The sequence below is a fragment of the Oryza brachyantha genome, chromosome 7 (genome assembly GCF_000231095.2).
Source record: "Oryza brachyantha chromosome 7, ObraRS2, whole genome shotgun sequence".
Lineage (NCBI taxonomy): Eukaryota > Viridiplantae > Streptophyta > Magnoliopsida > Poales > Poaceae > Oryza > Oryza brachyantha.
Window position 1 is genome coordinate 6,503,372 of NC_023169.2, and position 22,009 is coordinate 6,525,380.

General features: G+C 36.0%; 2 protein-coding genes across 2 annotated transcripts; one reads left to right on the plus strand and one right to left on the minus strand.

Moving 5' to 3' along the window:
• Positions 1-11,163: 11,163 nt before the first annotated feature.
• LOC102710513 (protein TIC 22-like, chloroplastic) lies at positions 11,164-15,343 on the plus strand. Its single transcript, XM_006658419.2, has 7 exons — positions 11,164-11,706; positions 12,513-12,587; positions 13,450-13,509; positions 14,494-14,553; positions 14,633-14,713; positions 14,788-14,823; positions 15,163-15,343. The coding sequence occupies exons 1-7, from the start codon at positions 11,239-11,241 to the stop codon at positions 15,253-15,255; spliced, it is 873 nt and encodes a 290-aa protein (XP_006658482.2). The 5' UTR covers positions 11,164-11,238; the 3' UTR covers positions 15,256-15,343.
• Positions 15,344-15,767: 424 nt separating this feature from the next.
• On the minus strand, positions 15,768-16,759 carry LOC102709096 (acidic endochitinase). Its single transcript, XM_006657555.3, has one exon. The coding sequence runs from the start codon at positions 16,757-16,759 to the stop codon at positions 15,866-15,868; it is 894 nt and encodes a 297-aa protein (XP_006657618.1). The 3' UTR covers positions 15,768-15,865.
• Between the last annotated feature and the right edge of the window lie 5,250 nt (positions 16,760-22,009).

A 22,009-nucleotide genomic window follows, 5' to 3' on the forward strand; every position in this document is an offset into this window, starting at 1 on the left:
TGAGTTGCAAACTATATTTCTCCTTGAATTGCATATCGTTCACATGTATTTTTTTACGAGTATAATTTTCTGGCATTTTGAATTTTTTGCTTGATGATCAACAAACTCTATGCTAAAGGAAGCACAAGTGATGTCATATATGCACTTTCTCAAGGTCCAAACCATCGGGCACGTGTTTTCAATAGATGTATAATCAATGGATTTCTATTTCCAACATCACAGATAGAGAAGAATCTTAATACACAAAACAGTGGTGTTGTTGTGAAAGGTGATCATACTACTGGCAACATCGAATGGTATGGCGTTATTAAAAAAAATTATGCACTTTATTTTGCTATACAAAAGGAGGTCGTCTTATTTCATTGTGACTGGTATGACATACCTGCTGCCAGTAGGAGTAGAAGTAGAGGCTACAAAAAGGATCAATATGGAATTATTGATGTCAATACAACTCATTTGCGATATTTAAATAATCCTTATATTTTGGGGACACAAGCTGAACCAGTGTGTTATGTGAAAAGCCCAAACAAACCCAACTGGTGCACTGTGCTCAAAATAAATCCTAGAAATTTGTTTGCCATGCCCGAATCAGGAGATATAGAAATTGATGTTGACTCACTAGACGTGGGACTGGAAGACATGATCAATTCACAAAGACAGGATGAGTTGGTAAGTTGGACAAGGTCTGACATGGAAGGTGTTACTAGTGATGCTTCTGTCATTGAAAAGGCACTTGCAGATTTTGTACCTGAGCCTAATGATATTGGCTTAGCATGTGAAGAAGACGATGAGAATGACATCTACATTGATGATGGCTATGTAGCACCTGTGAATTCTACTAGTGAAGACGAAGTTTTTTTGTATAAATTTTGCAACTGTTTAATGAGTCGATGAATTTCACTTATGTTCCCGTTTTCAATTGTTTTTTGACTTTGAGTTGGACTTATCAGTTTCTTATCTGGAAGAAATGCCAAATATTGAGAGGGTCATTTTCTGGTTTTGCTTCAGAACATTAACAAAAATATATATTCTTGTACACGATCATTTCACATGGTCTCAAGTTCTGGGAGTTGGGCTGCCAAAAATTTGTTAAATGACCCTTTTATAAAACTAACAGTACAGTCAATTAGTTTGAAAGATGGAACATAATTAGTTCGATCCATTATTAAAATCATCAAGATATTTAACTGTGGTATTAGAATTATAGGATGAGCCAATGTTTATTGTTGTACGTTTAGAATAAACTGCACCAAAAACTAATTCCGAAATAGACAACAACTAGCACTGATCTCTTTTTATATTAAAAAATATGAATGTAACATCCCAGCCCAAGCCTTAATAGGATTTGATAGATACTCATACCAACAAGTTGCAACTTCTTTTCCGGAAGCTTATCTCGAGAGAACTTCAAGGTTAAGTGTGCTTGGCCTGGAGTAATCTTGGGATGGGTGACCGACCGGGAAGTCATTTCTCGGGTGCGCATGAGTGAGGACAAAGTGCGCAGAAAAGACATGTGTGTTGGTTGTGTGAGGGAAAGGGAAGTCTTGGGGAACGTTCCTGGTTGTTTGCCCAAGTGTGGGTATGTTGGACCGACGGGGACGTCGGGTCCTTTGAGGGTGGGTGTATGTAACATCCCAGCCCAAGCCTTAATAGGATTTGATAGATACTCATACCAACAAGTTGCAACTTCTTTTCCGGAAGCTTATCTCGAGAGAACTTCAAGGTTAAGTGTGCTTGGCCTGGAGTAATCTTGGGATGGGTGACCGACCGGGAAGTCATTTCTCGGGTGCGCATGAGTGAGGACAAAGTGCGCAGAAAAGACATGTGTGTTGGTTGTGTGAGGGAAAGGGAAGTCTTGATATCCTAGAGCACAGGCCTGACCTAGGGGGGTTCCTAGGGTTGGGGCGTGATAATGAAAGTCAATACTAATAACTAGTGAAGCTAGCCTAGTGTTAAATGCTTTGTAAATTCAATTTATTAAACATGGAGGCAACAAATTTTGAAAATTATTTTACAAATAAACTTATGAAATTTGCTATGCCCAAGTATATAATATATGTTTTACCATGCCAATGCCACCTTTAATTTTAATTTTACTAGCCATGGTAAAAGTGAAACTAAAGTTGGAATAGACATGATATTTACTAGGCATGGTAAATTTGAAATTATTTTCACGGCAATAAACCAGGCTAACATAAGCACCTGCCTAGGGCTGTATGTGAAAGGCCCACAAAACAATTCGTTCAACAAAATTGATTTATTGCGATGACAATACTAGCTGCAACGCAAATTATCCTTAAGACAACGCAATCAAATTTGTGGCAATACAATCTTCAATCTTGCAATTACTTAGGTTTTCGTTGCAATATGGAGAAAACTATTGCAACACAAGGCATGGTTATGACAACAGAATCAAATTGGTGGCAATATTAACAAGTAATCGCAACAATTCTATATTTGGTGGAAATAACATGTGCATATCGCAATGAAAATCAGGTTATCACGACAGAAAAATATCATGGCGATGTTCTCAACTACTTGCAACCATTTTAAAAATACTTGCGATAACACCTACCTCTTGCAACAATATTACAAAACCATGGCAATAAGACCTACCTATTGCAATGAGCTCCGTGGTAACAGGGTCAAAATCTAGTAGTGCAATGTCATCTAATAATCCAAAAAAAAGCTCCTCTTACTGAGCTTATTAGATTATAATAATCTATCCTCCATATTATAATAAGCTATATAAATAATCTACTTGTTTCTTTCACCTTACTAATAATAAGCTAGATTATGGGTCTGCCTATACAGAATATGACAGAAAATATGTATCAAAATCTGTCAAATTCTGATACCACATGATCGCCATCTAACAGTTAAGATTAAATGGTTCTAAAATAATAAAACAAATAAATAGTGGGCTAACAGATCCAAAAAGGCCCATATATATTAAACTAACAGATCCGAAAAAGCCCAAATCGAGGCCCATAAAAATTCAACACACTGAACACAAAAAGCCCATACGTAACACCACTCTGTGTCAAACAATAGTACATATGAAGAAATCATAAAAACCCAAGAAGTAGGCCCAAAAAAATAAAGAATATGGCCCAAAAAAGCACAGACCAAGCTTGGATTACAAGGAACGTTGATTAAAAAGCAAAGAGAAGTCACGTGATGGAAGATGCCAGATAAAACAGGGAGATAGAGAAAAAGAGGAGCAATTTTGAGAGAAAAGGAAGGGCAATTTTGAGATGCAATGAGTGGGTGATGATAGCAAGAAGAGGCAAAATATTGGAGAAAAAGAAACCAATAGCTAGATTCAATTGAATGTAGAATCAACAGGATAAGAAGAATTTCAACCCAACTCAAAATCTTTCGATTCAGTAAAGAGAACAATTGAAGATTCTAGCAAAACTCCAGGTACAAAATACTCTAAAAAATATGTACGTTCATCCTCTTTTGTCCTAACTTTGATTCCCCGTTGATCTTTCTGCAACAATTCTGCAAAAGAAAACACGTAGAGAAGTAAATAAACAATTCACATTCTGAATCTTGTGCTTGTATGTCATGTTTTATAGCTGCTTCCCCTTTTACCTAACTTGGTGTCAATTTTTAACTATGTTGTCAAACACAATTAGGAACAGGTTGTCAGCAAATCACAAAGACTATACAAAAATATAAATATTACATTATCAAAGGGAAATATCTATAGTGATGTCTCAGTATTTGGAGAATCAACAGGACGAGAAGAAAGTCAATCCAACTCAAAATCTTCAGATTTAGAAAAGAGAACAATGAAAGATTCCAGCAAAACTCCAGGTGCAAAATACGTACCTGCATTCTCTTTTGCACTAACTTTGATTCCCAATTGATCTAAGTTTCTACAACAATTATGCAAAAGAAAACATGTACAGAAGTAAATAAACAATGTAGATTTGAACCTTGTGTTTGTATGTCGTGTTTTATAGATGCTTCCTCTTTGACCTAGCTTTATTATCAGAATGACATAATTTGTCATGATTTGTAATTTTCGTATGCCTTATAAAACTCTAGATCAAAGAATAATACAAGAAATTTATAAAACTCCATATCAGACATACATATTTGACAACATTATGCTTTAATCATAAGGTTCTATGACCGTTAATATTTAACAACTATGTGCTCTCAAAGTGCTTCTCAGTCATAAGCCATTGATAGGTAAAATCCGAGATTTGAACAAGTAATATTAAAACACATCATATCTCTAAAGAAATAAGATCAGAGCTTTAAATGTGTCATTAAAATTCATTATAGAAAAGTATTAGATGAGAGATTTAAAGCTATAAACAATTATAGATGAGTTAAAGTAGTTACAGTCAAGAATTATTGCATTTTCATAAATTTTATAATTGTATTTTTTCAATGGAATTTATGTACGTACATAAAAAAATATCACACCTTTGCAGTTATTCTGAGCTGATTTTTAATCATCTAATTTTTCAGTCAACCTACTATTAAAGTTCAGCCCAAATGACCTGCAGAACTACAATGTGCTCTAGTTCAAATCATGAATAAAGTCATCATTTGGTTAAAAAACATTTAAATAAAAAATATTCGAAGAGAAATATTAAATCAATATCAAAGACAATAAAAAATTTCTCTCCTACAAAGTTGCTTGATACAAGCCATCAGTGATTAATATTGTACGATTTCATTAAGCAAAGAAAACAACATTATAATTCCGAAGATCATCACCAGAGAATTTTTATTATTTGTTTTTATTCAAAAAATAAATAAATTTTCTCTGCTAATGATCCCCGGAACTGCAATGTACTTTTATAGAAATCTTGAATGTATCTTTATTTGGCCATCAGAAATTTAAACAATGAACATATGTTAATCGACAAGATAAACACATTATAGCTTCAAACACAATTAACCCAAAGTTTGATTATCTGTTTATGTATCAAAAAATTAAATTTCTTAGTAGATGATTTACAGAGTATCATGTATTTTACTACAAAATCTTGAGTTTCTTTTCATTTGGCAAATATCAACATAATAAAAACAAAATATTTAAATAAAATTTATTATAAAATTTAATAGGATTCAAAGTTATAAACAATTATATATAACTTAAAGTAGTTACAATTGAAAATTACTACATTTACATAAAAAATTCCAATATGACAATATGTAAAGTAATTATGTTATATCTATTTATAAACTACTTGTAACTATTTTACAAGTTCATTTATATTGAATTATCAGGGGTGTTTACACAGCAAGATTTGCTGGAATCATCAACAGTGATTTTCATATAAGAAATTCAATTATTAATTCAAGTTCAGGTAAGTTTCAAATCCAATTATCATAATTGTGATTATATTACATTTATTACTAGCAATATAATTGGGGAGCACAAATATGTAGAAATGATATAAATATATGAAAGATTAAATGTTTTGAAAATTGTACCTTTTTTGTCTTCGAGATATTTATTAGTTGATGTTTATCTTTAGTTATCAACAATACTGGCAATTTGAAGATAAAAAGAGACGTCAATAATATATATTTCTACGATACGTGAATTCACTAGATATAACAAATCATTTCTACCAAAAACCATATAGAATAGCCATCAATATAAATTAAAATATTTGTTTAAAAGAATACAAAACACATGAAACCTCTGCAAGAATCGGGCAAGAAGATTAATAGTTTTAAAATGTTGAAAACTTTTAATTTTCTCACCGGAAGACCTGCAGAACAGTTATGTGTTTAATATTATTAAATCTTTCATCCTCATGATGTAGCTAAATTATAAACCTAGAAAGGCAAAAACAATTCTAAATTTAACCATCAAGTTTTATATTCAAAAGATTTCAACAAGCATAGAAAAACAAATCACAACTCTTGACATCTTTGAGCTGAATTTTAATCATCTATTTTTCAGTCAAACAATTATTAAGGTTAAGCCCAGATGACCTACAGAACTACAATGTGCTTTAGCTCAAATCGTGAATAAAGCATTTTTAAAAAAATGGAGAGAATTATTAAATCAATATTAAAGAACTATAGATGAGTTAAAATAGTTATAGTTGAGAACTATTGCATTCACATAAATTTAATAGTATTTTTTTGAATGAAAAAATGTACATACATTAAAGCTTTGGAAGTCTCAAGCAAGATGATTTGTTTATTTTAACAAAAAGCACATTAAACACATCAACTAGTTAAAAAGTCACAACATATTGAAATATACATTTATATAACAACAAACACATCAAAAATTTATAAAATCTAAACTATAGAAGATTAATTGGATTGATTATTCCAAACTTTTAAATATCTTACTTGAAAACATGCACAACAATTGTGTTTTGAAAATAGAAAATGTTCATTTTCATCATATAGAAAAGTTATATATATAAATTCTAGTTCTATACTTCAGATTATTAATAGTTACAGTGGAGAATTATAGTAATTACGTAATTCAGAAAGTTGTAATTTTTTCAAAAATATAATGTAATTATGTAAATTCGTTGAATTACATAAAAACTAAAAATAAAGTCACATCACTAAAATTGGATATTGTATAACAAAAAATTAAAAAAAACAAGATAAATGGGACATTGATGAAAAGGTATGATTTTGTATATCTTAAATAACAATTGACATTAATGAATATTACATAAATGAAATTATTGTAATTTCAAAAAAAATTATGTAATTTCATATTATAAGATAAATATCTTACATGTTATAAAGTAGAAACAATCTGATTCAAGCAATGAAGGCTAAGAAAACCAATAAATCAATGCCAAGTTATATTATAGTTGTCAAGTAGAACCAGTCTGATTGAACATTGATAAATAACCACAAATTTTAGATAAGATAATTAAATAACAAGTACTAAGGTACTATATATATACAACAACAATAATTATTAAATTTTACCTCTAATTGATTGAAATTTTACCTTTTCATTATATTGATTTTACCTGAATACTTAATAATCAACCAAAGTAGTAATTCGATATTGTTTACTAAATACATCATATATCTGAATAAAGTTCAGCAATAATTTATATTCTATGTTTTATACTAATGTGAAAGTTTTATTTAATTCAGGTCAGACAATTGTTAATCCTAGTTGTGCATACAGAAAACAAGATTTGCTACAACTACTAGATCAGGATAATATACCAGTAAGTATTGCAAAATTTCTATATTTTGAATTTGATTTAGTTCATCATTGTATAAAAAATTTATGATTACTAATTACCTTAACTGATTTTTTAAGGTCCATTTACATCATACACAAGTCTAATGGAACAAATTATATCTTCACAGGTATGAAGAAACATTATCAAAAAATTTTTTGTATTACACTGATTTTAAATATGCAAAGTTGTATTTTTGCATAATTCAATGCTTCATGATACTGATGATATACCACGCAAGGATACAGCAAAAATAAAAAACAACATTATTCAAGTAATTAATTTAAATCTTTAATGTAATTTTAGAATTAGTAATATATGTGTTCTTAATAAGTTAATAAATGCAGACCGAAGTAAATACATCAGAAAATTCAAACTATGTGTTCCAAGAACCTAAAAATGAATATATTACAAAGAAAATACATCAGAAACATATGCACTTGATTGCATCTTAAAAATAACAGATCTGAAACAATATTAAGTAAAATTTCTTAATTATAATGAAAAACAAGGGACAATATAACATCATCTAATCAAATCAAAGCATGCGGCCATGTTTCCTTTCCTAACCATGTAGCTTAACAAGTTACATCTCATGTTTCTCGTTTGCGCTATCTCCAGTTTGTGCAAAGAGTTTAATGCCACAACACTTCTGTTGTATGTGTAAGATCAAGGAGTGATCTACATGTTTTTGTGATGAACAAATTGGTGGTTTGCGAGTTAAATGTTTTTGTGAAATTTGACTGGGCGGTCAGACCGTACGTATATGGGCGGTCAAACCTTTCAGATAACTGCGGTCAGACCACAGGTATCTGGGCGGTCAGCCCCGAAAGTTTCAGCTTTCGGTTTTCTTTTTGGTTTCGGATTTGTTCTTCGTGAATTCGACTTCTAGATGGTTTCTATACATATGGGTACTGTTGTTTTGCTAATCATGAGTCAAGTTAGAGATAGCTTGGTCTCGGAATATGATTTCTTTGTTTGATTCATGTGTAGGTGACTTGATGCCTCGGGAGAGTATTGCCGGTGATGGATCGGGAGTCAACTTGGAGATAAGGTGACGTCCGCGGTCGAGATATTATGCAGGATACTTAGGCTAGAGTTCAATGCACGTGGTTGGTGAAGATTCCATGTGGCATACAATGGAGATATTGTGTGCGTATGGGATATGGAAGTTGAGTTCGGATAGAGTCCGAATTTGAAAAGATTTGTTATATTAAAGATAGAGATATGATTAGTTACGGATAAGGATTGGTTTCCCACGAGATTGGGAGTCCTAATTCATGCTAGATACGTGGGCCTTGCATACCCACGTTGAGGTTATAAATAGGTACCGAGGGGTATGCCCCCGGTGACCCTTTTTTGTGTTGTTTGAGAGAAAAAGTTAGGGTTTCGACTCTATTTCGATATTAGATCGAAAGTTTTGGTTAGGAGTGTTTTCTATGCATTTTGTAAATACTGGTTGATCAATAAAAGTCGAGAGATTCAATCTACATCTTGAAGCTTTGTTGATCGGTGTTTTTCCAGGATCCCAACGGTCTAACCGCAGGTAGGTTGGTGGTCCGACCGGCCACTCAACGTCACCGAGGTTATGCCAGCGGGGTCATAACGGCGGTCTGACCGGTAGTACATTCGCAGTGCGACCGGATGCTTCGGTAAGGCTTTTGTGAAGGTAATCTTTTGTTTCCGCGAAAAAACTTGGTTTTTTGATCTACCTACCATTCAACCCCTCTGGTAGTTCTTTTACTCTATTTTGATCCTACAGTATGTAATCTATGCCTTGCACTGCAGGATATGGCATGCGATATTTTTCTGAAAATTGTCCAGAAATGCAAACGCAAATTTGTCACACAGCAGGTAAATTCAATCACATTGCCTAATATCCTGAGCTCTGTATGAACAACTATGATGCTATTTGGTTTCAAATATGTGCTATTTAACTCATGCGCTTAATTTAATTTAAAGCACATGGATCTAATTTATGCTAATATGCACCGGTCACACACCAACTTTCATGTTTCTTTGTTATCTAGGTGGGCGAGAACGACCATTTGTTTCTGAACTGTTATCCAGCCTTGCTATGACAATTGCTGATCTTGAGCCACACTAGATTCATACTTATTATGAATCAGTATGTTCAAACCAAATGAATAAATCATAGCTTTGATAAAAATTATTTGTTGCTAATAGCTATTTTGTGCTATCTATTTTTGCTGCTCAGGTTGGCCACATGATTTAAGCTGAATCTGATAACACTAAGAGAGATGAATACAATGAAAAACTAGTGCCTAACTAAATACCTACTAGCTTTTTTTCGCAAAACTAAGTATAGGACTCAACTATGAAACTACAATAACTGTTTCATGAAAAATAACCCAGACCAAAATTAATTAATATATTAGTAGGCTACCAAATAAACAAAACTATTAGTTAATATATTAATACCGAGCAGAACTAACAGATGAAGCACAACAATACTGAACAGAACTAACAGATGAAGCACAAGGTACGCAAGCCTGCCAAAATCATACGATAGCTATGAAGGGGGTATGATCTTCTCCAGCCGTTGGAGCTGATCCGTCTTGAACTAGTGGACGCCACGGCCAACGAAGTTCTAATCCAGTTGGTGCACCTTCTCAAATGCGTAAAACCAACCTACATTCTGACCAGAAGGTCAGAAACAGATCGCCTAAAACCCTAATAATAATTGTGGAAAAAAAAAATCAAACATGCACATCTATTATGCATTGTCATTTGTGGTCACCTCGCGGATGAAATCATCAACGAAAACGCCGGGAGGAAAGGAAGGGAGGCGAGAGGAAGAGTGAAAAGACAGAGATTAAAAATGTGACGGTGCTGAGAGAAGAGGCAAAAATGAGCTCGAGAAATTGAGAAGCAACCATGGAAATCGAGAAGCCACCGCCGCTCGGTAAAAACAAAAAAATATCTCCCTCCCAAGCGCGGTCTTCAAAAATTCAAAAGGCTGAAAAAAAGATGGGCCCATGATGTGACGGCTCACTACCTCTCTATACACTCGGTAGATTCAACATAGAGAAGCTCAAAAGCTGAAAACTGGTGGGGCCATGATTAGATGGCTCACTGCCTCTCTACCCTCTCTACCGCAGATTGAACAGAGAGAAGCTCAAAAGCTGAAAATTGGTGGGGCCCATCATTAGATGGCTGACTGCCTCAAAAAATAGAGAGAAGTGGTGGAGTAATTTTCGGTGACATTGGTAACACTAGCGAACAAAGAGAACATAGATCTCTCCATCCTATAGGTAACAGTGAAACTAACTATGCAAATGCAGATGTGAATTGAATAATTATATAAAATTTTAAGTGAAATGAAAATATCAAATTATTGAAAAAGTTAAATAAGTCAAATAAAATAAATATAAAAAGAAAAACTGAGGAAATACCATGCAAGAGATAAAGCTAGGCCTAGCATAATTGCAGTAGCTCTCCCTCCCATGTGTAGCAACATGCAAAATTCAAAACAATAATAAGACACCGGCCACGTTAGTAAATGGCACAATCCACAAAATCAAGCTACATCCTACAGGTTTCAAAACCCAAGCAAAAAAAAATTAGGCCCGTATAAAGTTTTGATGCACTAAAAAATATACAACCCAACCCGAAAAATAAGCCCAAAAGAAGCCCAAATAATAACCCACTATAGATAAGTAGATGGGCTAGGGAGTCCAAACAACTTTTAGCATAAATCTTCAAGCATATCCAAAGGTCATGAATTTGAAAGAAAACATCCTGAAAATTCTATCACATGACAGATAGCAATTCCGTTTTTAAAATTTAAAAGCTCTTTTGTTTTGTGCACTGGCGCGTATAAAGGAAAGCAAAAGGAAAAAAGGAAAAAATAAAGTAAAAAAATGATCGAGAAGGAGCCGGAAGCACCGGCCCACGGGCCTACAACTAAGCCCAAGTGGCGCACCACCCGAAAACTCTCCCCAAACCCCTCCTCCTCGCCGCCGTCTTCCCCGCCGGCCGCCGCTCGCCACCGCCCACCGCCATGCCTTCCCATTTCCAACTCCCATGGCTACCCAAGAACCCCAACTCCCCCACCACCACCACGACCACGAACCCGAGCCCTACAATCCCCAACCCCTTCCTCCCCATCCAGGCAGGCCTCACCTCCTTCCTCTCCTCCCTCCCGCTCCCGCGCGCGGCCGCCCCGCCGCCGTGGGCCCGCATCTCCTCCCCCGCCTCGGTGTCGGTGGCCTCGGCTCTCCCCGTCGCGGAGATCGAGGAGCGGCTCGCGGGGGTCCCCGTCTACGCGCTCGCTAACTCCTCGCAGGAGTTCGTGCTCGTGTCGTCCGCGCGCGAGGGAGGGGAAGGGGGGCGTCGTGCCCCGGCCACGGTGCCGCCGCCGGCGCTCGGGCTCCTGTGCTTCCGGAGGCAGGACGCCGACGCCCTCCTGGCGCAGATGGACGGGGACATGGCGGCCGGCTCCACCGTCGTGCCCGTCGCTCTAAACAAGGTTGGTTGCTTTAGGTTTTGCTCGATCGGATTCTAAAGACGCCAACTCAAAGCAGATCATTCTTCTACTTTAGGTTACGTCATTGAAAATAGTTTGATCAGTTTCCTGGTTCACATACAATTGATCCTGCCCACTCATATTGCCAAGGCTCGCAGACGGTGATTAGGCTTAGAAGAGTAATGGACAAAAAACCTAAAAATAAACATTTTAATTTTACTCCTTGAACTATTTCGTAGAAACACTAGTTCTGAAACTATTTCTTAGCTCTCTTTAGTGCCTGAACTACAGCCACTTAATTAACATTATATCTTTTTTGTTTCTCCATAGAAAATAAGTTTCAATTTACAATTTGGTAGAACCATAGATGGCAATGTGACCTGTATTAGAAAAGTTTTTCATCTGGATTTTTAAATCCTTCTTAGGTTCTTCCAATCTATTAGTTATTAAAAATTTTTAAAAAGAAAAGACAAACATAATTTGCATAAATGTCTTTCATAATAAGAGAAAAAATTACAACCTAAATATGATGTTCAGGAAATCAGCGAAATGTCATTAGAGAGTAAACTGAGCCATTCCCATTGGCTCAGGGAGGTGGATGATTTTGGCAAAAAATAGTTAGGGAGTAAAATATAATTTTTCCAAAAGAAAAAATCATGAGCAGCAAACTTTAGACAAGACAGCCGAAAGAGTGGTAAGAGATCTATTAGTATGTAAGGACTAAGGAGTAGTAAATGGTAGAGTAGCATTGTCAGTAGTGGCACATGATCAATTCGCCCTTGTTACTTACATATGATCTTTTTTCCCAGGTTATCCAACTTAAGTCTGATGGTGTGGCATTTAGATTTGTTCCTGATTCTTCTCAGGTGGCTAATGCAATGAAGGTAACAACCTTTTTCAAGTAGATCCCACATCATGTGATTTTTGACCTAACACCATATCTTTGTAGTTCTTTTCCCAATTGCGTGATTTCCTGCATTGTAAATTTGTAAAGTAATATTTTTTTGTGAATATTATAATTCTTAGCCTCTGCTTCACTTGTTTGTGAGTGGTGCTAAATAATAGGTTCTTTTAACGTTCGTAAATAGCAGATATGTTTAACTCAAAATCTTTCTTTGAGGCACAATATCAAAATACTACAAGAATTAATTTGGATTCCTGCTACTAACCAGGTCCCATAGCAAATACACAATGTCCGTTAGTTGGAGTTCAGTATTTTACACTTTAGTTAGGCCATCGATTGTTGTCCATAAGGACCATAACACAGTAAAAAACTATGGCCATCTGAAATACTTGGGTGATCTTTTTTTTCCTTGTTTTCAATCTGTAAAGATTGCATGGTTCATAAGTTTATCAATCAAAATGATATTCTACACTGCTTTCCTGGATTTTCAAATTTAGCTAGTTTTACAAGTACAGAAAGAAGCAAATTGCACTTATTTTCATAGTTTTGATGGAAAATATTGAGAGCAATACTGTCTCATAATTTCTGTAAGCTATTGAAATTATGTAATACCTGTATAAAAGAAAGGAAATCTTCTTGCTAATAACAACTGTTATGCTAGCAGGGAATCATATTATAGAATCAAAATATCTCTTGCAGTCAGTGCTAAATTGATCTTTTTTACCTCTCATTGGTGACACAATAAATAGACGCACCATTTGAAGACATATTAGTGCGTAATACATTATCATCACAGTCTTATTATGTCTCCTTATGTGACATAACTATATGTATCTTTGCAGTTACTGGAAGATGAAGGGCAGAATGTGAACGATGGATTCCCAGGGGTTCCTGTTTTTCAGGTTTGAAATTATTGTGACCTCTGCATTGTACAAGATGATGGAAGTAATATTAAGATAAGATGTACAGGCCATATGTTGTTATTATATTCCTTAAGTTTATTGAAGTGAAAGGTGTACCACATATAAATGTTTAAAGCATATTTTATTTACAAATTATACTTTAAGTGCTGATTGAAAATTTACGTTTCAGTTAAAAGATGTACCAATTGAAAACATGTAAAAGGTTTCAGTTCTTTTTGTAATGATGAGCACCATTAATGTCAATGTCACCATTGACACCTTACTACTCCATTTTACCACTTTATCGCACAACCTTGCTATATTTAACTGTTTCCCCCAATCTAACAAAAAAGGTCCATCCTTATATAGCATTGCATACTGGCTAGGTACTGTTCTCTTAGAATTTTGGCAATGAGGTAGAAGATTTGATGTTGACTAATTCTAGGTAGGCATTCCATTGTGGATTGGATGGCTCCATCAAAGACACCCATGGGATTTCTCCTTTTGTTCCAAGGTCCAATGCTTGTGCTTAGCAAGACAATGACTATGGAGGTATCGATGACCGGTTCTGCCACCACATCCTAGAGTAGTTGTAGATGAGCAAGCTCATGAGTTGGGCAATTGTCCAAGACAACAATTCAACTACCTCATCTATGGAATATACCATGAAGTGGAACTATGACCCATGGCATCATGGCCCAGGAACCAAACATGAAGATGCCTCCCCTCTTCTGAACCTTACCATAATCTCAACCCATTCCACCTCATATCAACCAAATGCTATTTAGGTTTGGGGACAGGTTAACTTGTCTTGGTCTTGTGTCCTGCCCCTTGTTAGTCGCAGTTGTGCTGTGGCCATTGTTTATATCCTGATGTCAATATATGTATCGTCCTTATATAGCATATCTTGTATTCTTCCTGTGTTGATCATGGCAATAACCTATCACACTGATGACTAATTATCTCATATTCTTCATATTTCAGTCAAGGAGCTTGGTGCTGATGAGTGATAACAAGAGATATCGTCCAGTTTTCTTCAGAAAGGTCAGGGATATTTTCTCAATGTTTCCCTTGTCAACATGGTTATTATTCTTTCTTGCTTTAAAGTTCTATGCATGTTTAGGAGGACTTGGATAACTCACTACATCGAGCCTCTCGTGACCAGCAAAAGCCTAACCCTGCTGTAAAGATGGGTGACATTCAGGTACATATTTCATATTTACTTCTGATTTACAGACTGAGTGACAATACTTTTGGATTTATTTGCTTTTTTTCCAGGTTTCTTCTTTGGAGAATATCATCAAGTCCATGAAGGTAAATATTAACTGCATTTCAGTAAAACTTTTTTCCTGGTTCAGAATATATACTATCTCCGTTTTATATTGTAAGACTTTCTAGTCTTGCATAAATTCATCCATTAATGAATATACATAATTTATATACGTGTCTAGATTCATTAGCATCCATATGAATCTTACAATGCTAAAAAGTCTTACATTGCGAAACAGAGGGAGTATATTGTCATGCTGACTACTGTGAACAAAACTCTTGCATATAATATATTAATAGTTAGCATTCTGTGCTGTATGAATGTGAACAGCATTTCATGAATTTAATGAATTATAATCTTACCAAATTAATATGCACTTGCAGGATAGCTCCTCTTCAAATTGGGATGATGCTGTTTTTATTCCACCAGGATTTGATTTAGCTACTAGTTCAAAGCAGTCAAATCGCAACAAGTAGATCTTTATTTATATAGCTGCTTAAGTGCTCTTGTTATGAAAAATGCTTACATGAACATATTGAAAGAAATAGAGTACATGTTCATACCGTGCTAACAACCTGATAATCCTCATATGCGTTTTTCACTCCTTATCTGAACTGTGCAAGGTCAATTAGCGAAACTGTAAGGAAAACTGTAGTTTGAAGTGCCCTCTAGTAAACCCATTCCTGCATCTTTGTCTTCTACGGATAAAAAATGATGCTGCATGATTTCAGGATTTTACAATATAGGGATATTGTATCCTGTAATTTGTACTTCTGCAAACTTTTTTTATCCCAGTTTGATCTAATGTAGAAATATTTTGGTAGTCAAATACTCGAATTTGCTTCTTGATTCTCCTTTCTCATTTCATTTTCTAGGACTTCTTTGCAAGATGATGTCTATGCCTTGATAAAAAAAATAGTAATTAAATCATGAATTATATTGTTCTCATTTAAAACAGTAAGCTATAGGATGAAAAATCCATCTGCAAGCAATATTATTATAATTATAGTAGCACATAACAATGGAACACAGCACACAAAGTATAACACAGATATTCCCACACATAAGAATCAACAGTCAACAGACTTAAACATCGCTCTTTACTGAAGAGCTGTAGTTATCTTGGTCATCGTAGTACTTCGACCAAAGCATGATCCCTCCATATTTCGCTGAGCCCTTGATCATTGGAAGAACATTTGACTTGAGATCATCAGTTGGGATGAAACCGCTCCCAGCCGCCTGTGGAGATGCAGGGAGGCCAAGAAAAATCTGCTTTGCTGGGACTGAAAGCCACTGCTTCCATGCATCACCAAGATTCGAAGTGCTTCCTGAACTGTACTGGCAGGGAGGGTTGTTGTAGAATTGCACCCAAACATAGTCAAAGAGGCCAGTGTTGAGGGCGCCACCAATCCAGGCATCAGGGAATGGGCACTGCGGTGCAGCAGTCAGGTATACTCTCCTTCCAAAGTTACTGTATCCTTTCAGGTACCTGGCAAGATCATCCCAGTGCTGGTTTGTGCCACCCTCAATGTCAAAGTCAATGCCGTCGAGGACCGCATCACCTAGAGGGCGAGAAGACGACTGGCCTCCCAAGAAGTTGTTCCACAGGTATGTCGCGACATTCTTGGCATCCTCCGACGAAGAAAGGTAGTAGCTTCCTGCCCCACCTCCAATGGAGAGCATGACCTTGACTCCACGACTCTGGCACGACTTGATGCCAGAGCTCTGGCTGGCACAACCGCCATTAGTTGGGTCACAATGGCCAGCCAGGTTGAGGACTGGTGGCTGGCCATTGCCAAAGGCCGCGAGGAAGGCAATGTTGACAAACTTGTAGTTGCCAGTGGCGCAGGTGTCTGCCAGCGTGCCCTCGCCGTTGTTCTGTCCCCAGTAGATCGCAATGCTACCCGCGTGTGAGCTGACGAAGTGTGAGGCTACTGCTGCGATGAGCAGCAGTTGCACCAGCGATGCTTTGGTTGCCATTTGTGTAGAGGCAATGTTGCTTCCAATTCTTCTGCCCGTCTGCTGATGGTACTTTGGTGGTTTGCTTTGCTGTTTGATGAGACTGGTTGCTAATATAAGGGACCGGGAGCATGAAACTGTTTGCTAGCTGTTACTTTCGTTGTTAGACAATGTTATGCATGTTCTGTTGAGCAGATGAACCTGCGTGTAGTTTCTGGCGATTGAGATTGGTGAACACATATGAATGTGTTCAGTTAGCAACATCGAATTAACAGCAACGGTGGTTCGTTATCTTTTTTTTCGTCGTACTTGAACGAGAAGAACTTGCAAGGCTTGGGATATTCTTGCAATGGGATATTAATTATTTGCACTTCTGCTGTAGCTCTTTATGATGCAGGTCGCATTGAGCTCACATACCGTACGGGCTGTCTCTTCTTTTTTTTATGTATATAACATGTCAATTCATGTAAGATTAGCAGAACATCCACGTTCTGTTAAACTCAACATCTAAGACGAAGATAGCAGGAAGCACAGATGAATTGATTAAAGGCCCTGTTTAGTTTGCAAAAAGCTTTTGCAAAAACATTAAATCAAGTTTTTGACACCCATTTAAAGTATTAAACGTACTCTAATTATAAAACAAATTTTAGATTATGTCTGTAAACCGCGTGAATCTTTTGAGTCTAATTAATCTCTCATTAGTACATGTTGGTGACTGTAGTACTTAAGGCTAATCACGTCCTAATTAGGCTTAAAAGATTCGTCTCATGATTTCTCGCATAACTGTGTAATTAGTTTTAATATTCATGTATATTTAATGTTTTATTTAGGTATCCAAAGATTCGATGCGATGTTTTTCAAACTAAACAGGACCAAAGTTGCTCTAGATTTCAGTGAAACGTCATGGGCAAGCAAGGGATTGCACGGAAATTGCCAGTGACCAGAAATTTACCCTGGTCAGGGTATACGGTATACGATTGGCAGTGGGTCACCCCTCTTTGGTACTCCCTCCAATATCCTTTCCTGTCCTACTACCTCTATCCTAAAATAAGATTATTCGGTTTTTATCCATTCTAAAATAAGATTATTTTTAGTTTTTAGATACCATGTTTTGATTTTTCGTCTTATTTAAAAAATTTGCAATTAATATTTTTGTTTTTACTAGATGATAAAAATATGAATAGTACTTTATGCTTGACTAATTTTTTAAGTTTTTGTATAAATTTTTCAAAAAAGACGAATGGTCAGAGCATTGGACTCAAAATCGAAAAATGATTTTATCATGAACCGAGGTAGTATTATGAAAATTAAACCTTCTCCCGTCGTTCGCCACAAAATTGTACCGTTGCTGAGCATACGCAGCTGCCTCATGTCTCCGGTCACGTTCGGCACCACGGCTAGTTAAGGGCAGGTACAGCCAACTCTAAATATATTTTAAAGAGATAAAAGAGAGGAGAGAATAGTACTCTAAATATATTTTAAAGAGATAAAAGAGAGGAGAGAATAGTAGTGGACTACTAATTTATAGCTACCTATCGCACGGACTTCAAGACATAATATGTGTATGACATGTAGGACCATGTATTAAGGTTTTGTAGGTAACTATTGTATGAATTGGCTATTAGATTGGCTATAGCTGATTTAGAGTTAGTAGTTAGCTATACTACTAAACTTGCTCTTAACTAAGTCCCCTCGTTTTCCGTGTGCATACTGTCCGAACTACTAAACGGTGTATTTTTTGCAAAAAATGTTTATAGGAAAGTTGTTTTAAAAATCATATTAATCTATTTCATATTTTTTTTATAATTAATAATTAATTAATCATATATTAATCTACTACTACATTTTTCGTGTCCATTTATAGAATGCGGACTTGGTCTTTTACATCGTCTGATTCCCAGCGCTTCCACTATGTCCAATTCTCTCGTGATGAGATGCACGAAAAATAATTTATAAATAAAAATTTTATATATGTATTCTTAGCTATTCAAAGATAAGGCTAAAAAATAAACTTTAGTAAAGAATCTTAAAATCAAGTTTAAACTAAGTTTAAAAAATTAAATTTTGACTTATCTTATAAGCGAAAAATGGGCCGATAACACCGTCGCATCTGAAGATCTCATGCTCATCGCGTTCGTTCGTGCTGTTGTCGTTGTCTCCTACTTCGATTCTGTCAAGGACTGATGATCGATCTAGCTAGCTAACTTGCTACTAGCATAGTTGCATATGGATCACACATCTCCTGATCCTGACATTAGGCGTGTGTATATGCGTAGTAGAGTAATACTGTGACGAGATGAGATCCATTAGCGTTTACAAAACTAAGGCCATTTTTAGTGGCTCGTTACATTTCACGGTTTTCAAGTGTGATACGTCAGCGTTCTAGTTTTGTTCTCTGAATAAAAGAACATATTTCAGTGATCTCTTTTAGTTTACAGTTTCATAGATTGAGAGTATGATCAAATATGTCATACAAATTGTTGTATGAGAGGAAAATAGGAGGTGGACCCAACACGGGATCCAGATGAAAGAAAAGTTTGACCTCAATGGATTTTCATTTGGCTTCCATTTGCTTGAAAACAACGTCATGAGCCTTTCACTAGGATAAAATATTTCTTTTCTTTTTTCTAATTAAATTCTTATCATGTCATAAAAAAAATCTGACGTGGCACCTAATTAATGCCAAATGAAAAGACCACTGAGAATGACCTAATTAAACTTTTTCTGCACATGTAAGAGTGTTTTTTTTCGAAGCATGGAAAGAGTATTTAGTGCAACGACGTTGTCTTAATTTAATTTACGGTGAGTATATGCTTTAATACTGATGAAGGCCTAAAGTAGTTTGTAATTGAGTATTACTATTTAGCGGTTGAATTTCTTTCATCTAGGACACATAGCTTTGGATGAATACTGATGGGGACTATGCCATGTCAGAAAGCAACCAAAAATATAATGAATTATGGATTATCTATTTAGTTGGACAATTATGTTAGTTTGGAGAATTTGCTCTCAATCTACGTTCTGTTAAACTGTAGAGACTTGTTTGGGTTAAAGTTTTTCTTGCAAGACATGTCATGAATATATTAACTTTAATATGATAATGAATGATTAATGTTTGCAACAATTTGGATTTAGTCATGTCTATGGTTGAATTTTGTGTTCATGTGTTTATGGAGTAAGTTGCTTTTATAAGAATAATTCATAATGTGTAATTAAAATTTTATATTCTCTTTTTAGAAAATCTCAAAATTCTGATGGTTGCATTTACTTTTCCATGTATCTGAAATAACCTCTAGGCTATATTATTTCCAAGGGTAACGATTTATAAAAACATATAGGAAATACCATTTCCTTTCCAGCAAAATTTACTACAGGGCATCGAAAGAACACGTAATTAGCCGGTGGACACCGTAAGATCAAGAATTTGCTATAGGCCACCACAAAAATGTGATAATTAGCTACTGGGCACTCCGGCCAATTTTTTATTATTTCCAGAGTCAAAAATTTTTAAAATGATAAGATTGCCCTCAGTGACCAACCAGTTATGTGCCCTCGTCACCGCTGGGTCGCCACTGTCACTGCCTGCTTACTCGCCCTGTAAGCTAGGGTTCGGGTGTGGTGCGGTGCCAATACCAACTGGGTCTGGTTCGACTGGATCCAGTCGACATAACGGGTTGACCACCAAGGACAATCTTATCATTTTTAGAATTTTTGACTCCAAAAATAATAAAAAATTGGCTAAAGTGCCCTATAGCTAATTACCATACTTTTATGGTGCCTGCAGCAAATTCATGAACTTGCGGTATCCACTGGCTAATTAAGCATTTTTTCGATGCCTTGTAACAAATTTTGCCTTTTAGAAGGGTCCTAGAACCATTGGTCATTACATAGCCAAAGGTTCTCACAATTTGATGGCAAAACAAACTTCGAGGTAAGAATAAAGCCGACGTTAAATTATATCGTCATGCAATGAATACCGAACATTCAACAAGGGTAGAATCATGCCTGGTCTATGATGAAGAAACCTGACCATATAACCTCCTCGGCTACATAGTTACTAAGGGTACCATCGGCAATATTGTGAATTATCGACAACATCAGACCAAGGGGAGGTGGCCGATGTTTATGGTCAACAATATATATGGGCGATAGTATAAACCCCCTTTGTAAAAGTTGAAATATCTTTGTAGTCAACTGCTATGTTCCGCTTCATTTTTATTGGTAGAACTTTAGATGATTGACACGTAAGAAACCACAAGTGTCGGGGTCAACTATGCAGTGTTACTTATTTAGAGTTCTAGTAAGATTGTATCTATTATTCTATTATATTATATGTAAATGTGCTAAATATTGAATTGTCGAACAAAACCACATCGATGAGAAGTTGCATGAGTCTATGTTGGAATCTCGGGTGGCGAGTTTCTCATTGCAAAAAGCACTGAATCGGGTCCCTTAACCCCGACGGCCATCTCTGATGGTCCAATAGCGGTCCACCACAACATGCTCACCTCTAATAGGACTAAATACGGGTTATCACAGGTGGTGCTAGTCAAGCTCAAAAAGGGCTAGGATGTGCCTTACCTCCGACGGACTTAGACTAGGGCCCATCAGAGGCCCACCACTGATGGTAGTGCATAAGGGGCCATCAGTTTGAACTATTTAATTATGATGGCTATGGATTTAAGAGTAGCCAGAGGTGAGTCAGGGCCACCTCTCATAGCCTTTTGTCTAAGACCATCAGAGATGTTGCTACTCTATATATACCTTGTAGTAAACGCTTTCCTTCCATCCCACCTAGTGCACTATCCGTAGTTGTGGTGATAGGGCTGGGGCGAGTTTTTGTCTAGAATTTGAGGTTGTATTTTATAAACAATAAATTGTTGCATTGGAATAAATTTCTTAAACCAATAATCAATACATTTGCTACGAATTGTAGATGGAGCATAGTTGGACGTACAAGATAACTCTTCTTAGCCACGAGTTTGGAGCGGAGTTGATGAATTTTTGAAGGCTACCGAGTATGACAAGGCGACTAAGAACAATCAGTGCATCTTATGTCTATGCCTGAACTATAGAAATGAGAATGAGTTTTCATAAAAAGAGCAGATTCATTCTCATTTGATTCGTAGAGGATTGATCAAAGATTACACATGTTGGAGCAAGCACAGTGAGTAGGGCCTAATCATGGACGAAGAAGAAGATGGAGATAACATGTTTGTTCGTTGTCTGACTAGAGGTGACACCATTGAAATCGAGCCTGATTTATATGAG